This window comes from Mus pahari, chromosome 6 (genome assembly GCF_900095145.1).
Source record: "Mus pahari chromosome 6, PAHARI_EIJ_v1.1, whole genome shotgun sequence".
Lineage (NCBI taxonomy): Eukaryota > Metazoa > Chordata > Mammalia > Rodentia > Muridae > Mus > Mus pahari.
Window position 1 is genome coordinate 103100182 of NC_034595.1, and position 5014 is coordinate 103105195.

Genomic DNA, 5014 nt, shown 5'->3' on the forward strand with positions numbered 1-5014 from the left:
CTACAATGATTTATTTCTTTATTGGCTATAAGTATAGTTTGGTGGTAGAGAGCTTGTCTGACACTTGACATAGTGGGTTTGAGCCCTATCAACCCACCTGTGCTCACATGTACAAGCATGCACATGCACGCACACACTCCTCTTTAATGTAGTTAAACATGTGTTGATCTTAATTGTCAGCTTGACAGGATTCAGAACCAACCTAGGAGACACACCTGTGAGTTTTGGGCATTCCAACAGGCAGCTTGGATAGTCTCAAGGTTGTGTGTGTGTGTGTGTGTGTGTGTGTGTGTGTTTGTGTGAAATCAATGTTGCCTGCCTGACTCTGTCTTCACTTCTTCCTGAGGGAGGAGGGCATCTGCTGCTGCCCTCCAGTGACTGCCTCTGCTCCTGCAGCAGGCCATTGCTGGTCCACCCATGTCACCCCATCGTGGCAGCTGGGTTGCTGGGTTACAACAAATCCCTTTATACATGATTACTTTAGGTGCATTGTGTGTCTCAGGCAGATGCTGCAGACCAGCTGAGACATCCAGCCTTGTGGGGAACAACTTCTGGACCCTTGGACATTCTGTTCATAGGCAGCCATTATTGGATTAGCTGGACCACAGCCAGTAAATCCCTGTTCTATATAGAGATGCAAGAGTCCTGTTACTCCCTAGAAACTTGACAAATGCACCCTAGAAAATCACTGACCACCACCTCAGAGACTTCTCTCAGACCTCTTTCCAGTCTGTTCTTTATCAACAATCCTAGTTCTAAATGACATTGATTATATAAATGACACTGCACACTATTTTATTTTGTACTACATAATTGCATGTAACAAAATCCTATTAACATTTCTAAAAAAAATTTTTTATGATGCACCATGTGTGTGCAGGTGACCCGGTCCATTGATCAATGCGGTCTGCAAGAGAGAGAGAGTGGGGACGTAGGGGCAAGACACACGAAGAATGGAGACAAGACAGTCTCGAGTCTCGTTTATTGGAAGGCAACTATGGGTATATATACGCTTGCTGGGGAGCGCAGTTGGAGACACTTAACCACAAGTCCAGGATATATAGGAGAAAAACAAGATGCTATCAGAGTCACTTTCTGCCAAGAGTCGGGCTCCCAACATGCAGGAGCCCAAAAAGATCAGGGGAGGCATCAGATCCCTTGGCTCTGCATTTATAGAGGAAGGGAGTGCAGGTCCTCTACAAGAACAGCAGGTACTGCTGAGCCATCTTGCAGACAGAAAACTTTTCTATTGTATCACCCCATACAATATTCTATTGTAATATCCTGACCCTGGATGTTCACGAGGTCACTTACAGCTAGCTCACCGAGGTTTGGTGGTTGCCCTCAGACCGTTAGTAAATAAGGAAAGCTCTGTGTCTAGCTACAGCTTCCTCTTAGATCTAGACCTTGTAAGGCTGTGGTTCTTGACCTTCCTAACGCTGTGACCCTTTAATGTGACCCTTTATGTTGCAGCAACCCTCAACCATAAAATTTTCATTGCTACTTCATAACTTCAACTTTGCTACTGTTATGAATCCTAATGTAAACACCTGTGTTGAGCCTCAAAGGGGTTCCAACCCACAGGCCGAGATCTGCGGCTGTAAGGGGAAATAGTGATATTTAAACCGGTCATAGACTCTGGAGGGCTTGCTCAATTCGTATTGAAATGCTGAGAGAACACAGGGTGGAAGCCACAACCACTCTACACCCAGTCCTAAAAACTGCATTCTTTGAATAACAATGGTGAAATCCCAGGGAAAGTTGGTGCGTTTAGCGTGTGCCCTCTAGGCAAGGCCTGAATCACTAAGCTTCATTTCCGGCTGGAAACGCAGGGGTGATGGCTTTAGAGTCCCAGTTCTGTTAATGGGTGGGGTTAATTTTCTTGGATAGTGCATGGGGGGGGCAGTTCTACGCACAAAATACAGTAGGTATGGGGGCAGAAGCTCTCTGCAACGACAGTAGATATGGGTGACAACATTTCCCTTCTTTGGTGGCTTCTGTGGCCTGCAACTTGGATAAACTTGATTTTTAGGCAAAGCAGAAACCGGCAGCAGGTGCACCCAGCTTGTGCTTGGGGCTCCCGGGGTGTCTCTTTGGAGATTAGCGGGTCAGTGTTGGCTGAGGGGGTCTGAGGCCAATAGGGTCAGGGGTCGACGGGGCTCGCTGTCTGCAGCCATGGGGTAAAGCCCTGGGCGTCTGCACACTCGGCACCGCACGCTGTCGGCCCGGGTGAGACCAAGGCCGGGCGCAGGGGTCGGCGCGTGGCTCGCGGGCACCGAGCCCGTCCCGGTCGGGCCTCCCCCGGTGACCTCATCGGGTGGCCGGCCCCGGCCGGTAGCGAATCGCCTCGCGGGCGCACAGGAACGCCCCGTAGACTCTCGGCCACCGCCGCCGCCGCCGAAGCCACGCACGCAAGCACGCGCGCGCCCCGGGGACGTTCCACGACTCGGGCCTCCAGCCTGCGCGGTGTCCGCCGCGGGCCGGCGCGTGCGGTGTGCGCGCGCGCGCGCGCCCGCCCGCCACCCAACTGCCACCGAACCTTCTGGAAGCGGAGTCCCACGGCCGCCCCCGCCGCCGACAAGAGCTCGCCGCCTCGGCGAGCGCCTGCGGCCGTGGAGGCCTCTGGGCAGGGGGGCGGGGCGGGGCCTGCGCGAGGGCGGGGCCCCCGAGGGCCGGCCGCCTCTGATTCGCCGCCTCCGCGCAGGCCCCGCCTGTCTGGCGCCATGGCCCCGCCTCTTCCCTCCTCCTCTATGGCGCCTCCCAGGCTCATTCATTCGGCGTCGGGCCTGCTGGACACCTGTTCTCAGATCCCGCCGCCGCCGCCCGCCGTCGCCGCCGCCAAGATGTCCGGCCCCACCTCAGACACGCCGGCCGCCATCCAGATCTGCCGGTAAGACGGAGGCCTGCCGGCCAAGCCGACCCTTCCCGCTCGCTCGCGCCGGAACTCGCTGAGGCGATGCTAGCACCCCGGCTCACCAGGATGCTGCCTTCATCCTGAGCGGCCCTGCCCGGCTCCACGCTCCCGGGATCCGGGTCCTGGAACCCACCCTGGACCCCCTTCACTGGATTCAGGCTCAGGATTCTGTACCCGGACCCCGCCCTGGATCCTTCTCCCGGACCCCGCCCTGGACCCCCCCCACCTCCCCGTGCCCTCCTCAGGGATGCTCCCCGCCATGCTGCAGAACCGGGCCGCCGTGCCGACTCCTCCCACCGGCCTTTGGCTGCATCCCAAGGGCGGCGGCCGCAGTTCTGAGGACACTCGATGTAGGAAATCCGGGCAGGGACACCGGGACAGGGCAACTGGCAAAGGGTCTGTCTGTCCGCCACCTTCTTGTGCGTCCTATAGGGCTTGCCCCACCCCTGGCTCGGCGCCCTACAGTCCGAGCCCAACCTCCTGCGGGGTTCGGAAAGGGTAACTTAGGCTCCAGAGGGTGGTGGGGGACATCTCCAGATCAGTGCGAGCACATATGGGTGGGTGCCTCCGAGACAGCAGGCCCCAGACCCATAGTTCCTACAGAGCCCCGCCTCAGTTGTGAGGAGAAGCAGGCGTTAGAAGGAAGAACTCATCCATTCAAATGGTTTATTGCCTGGGAAAGGGAGTGAGCGGGTCATCTCACACAATAGGGGTGAAGGGTCGTTTTCATCTAAGCATCCTCCTTGTCTTGTTCCATTGGGGGTGCTGCTTAGATGTGGGTCTCCAGAGGAAGCTGGAGCTGATGAGCAAGCTCATTTCCCCGAGAAGGCGGGGAGGGCAGCCTCAAGGTTACCCTGCGGTTTCGTTCGTTCACAGAAGTAAAAGCAGAGGCAAGCTAGCATTTGTACACCAGATCAGTAAGGGGCAGGAATGGGAGGTGGGGTGGGGGTTCGTGCTTGTGTTTGCAGGTTGCCTGCCCTGTCTGACACACTGACAAAGAGTGAGATTTCTGAGAGTGTGTATCACACGGGGCGAGCAAACACTCAGTTTGAAGGCTGGGCAGGCATCACCCCTGACCTTGTGTCTAAGCCTTAAGCCAGCGGAGGCAGCGTCCTGTCTCCTGGATGCTGCTGCTGGATAACTGGAGCTCTTTGCTGTCAGCCTCACCTTCGGGCCTGGCAGAGGCCATTTCCTGACTTCAAGGTCAGTTCTGACTTCCTAGAGAAGTACATATCTTTAGGGGAGCCCTGTTCCCCTTGCTTCCTTATTGCAATGTGGCTGCCCTGGCCATTTGACTTGAACTCTGTGGGGACAGAGTGCCTGTTACTGATAATGTGGAGTTAATGGGGGGGGTGTCTTTGAGACATGCTGTTTATTGGTATGGGGGTCTTGAGTTTCACCTTTCTGGGAGGCTGGCTGGCAGAGTCCTTCCACTTCCTGCTGTGTGGAGCCCCAGGACCTGCAGTTAGCTCCTGTTTAGGCCATACTGATCAAATCACCCGGGCTCTTATTTAACCTCATCAGTATGGTTGACGACCAAACATCTTTTTTCCACTCTCTTCTACCAGCTAATGGCTTTTATGTAGCTTTGAATACTTTAATATCTTCACAACTGTCTTGTGTGTGGCTTTTCTTATTGCAGGGCTGCCTCTAGCTGTCAGAGTCACAATGGCATATTTTCCCTAAGTGACAGAGGGTGCCTGGCCAGGAGGCCTAGCTGAGATGTTTCAGGGCAAAGCATGACTGCCAAGGGAGGTGGGAATGTAGACTGTGGTCACGTGGGTTTGACCAGGTGGAACACTGGAGAGTGGACCTAGATATGTGGGGAGCCCTTTTAGGACATTTGAGCCAGTACCATGAAAGATGAGACTCCTGGCCTGGTGCATCAAAGCCATGAATTTAACAGGACTTCACCGGACACCTCCCAAGGAGCCCAGCCCTGGAGGGACATTGAACAGTGGAAAGTTTAGTCCTTGTCGTAGGAGAGACACAGTGTCATGCAAGATGCTGTGCCCGTCATCCCAGACTGTTAGAGAGATCATCTGCTCTCGGTGCCAAAGCCTGAAGGAAGGAAGGAAGGAAGGGAGGGAGGGAGGGAGG

At 55.1% G+C, this 5014-nt stretch overlaps 1 protein-coding gene across 1 annotated transcript in view; it reads left to right on the forward strand.

Annotated features, from left to right (window-relative positions):
- Window positions 1-2528: 2528 nt before the first annotated feature.
- Acot7 (acyl-CoA thioesterase 7) overlaps window positions 2529-5014 on the forward strand; it is a 91282-nt gene continuing 88796 nt past the window's right edge. Inside the window, exon 1 of the mRNA XM_021199866.1 lies at window positions 2529-2890. Within this exon, the coding sequence (XP_021055525.1) occupies window positions 2724-2890 (167 nt within the window). The 5' untranslated portion in view covers window positions 2529-2723. The remainder of the gene's footprint in view (window positions 2891-5014) is intronic.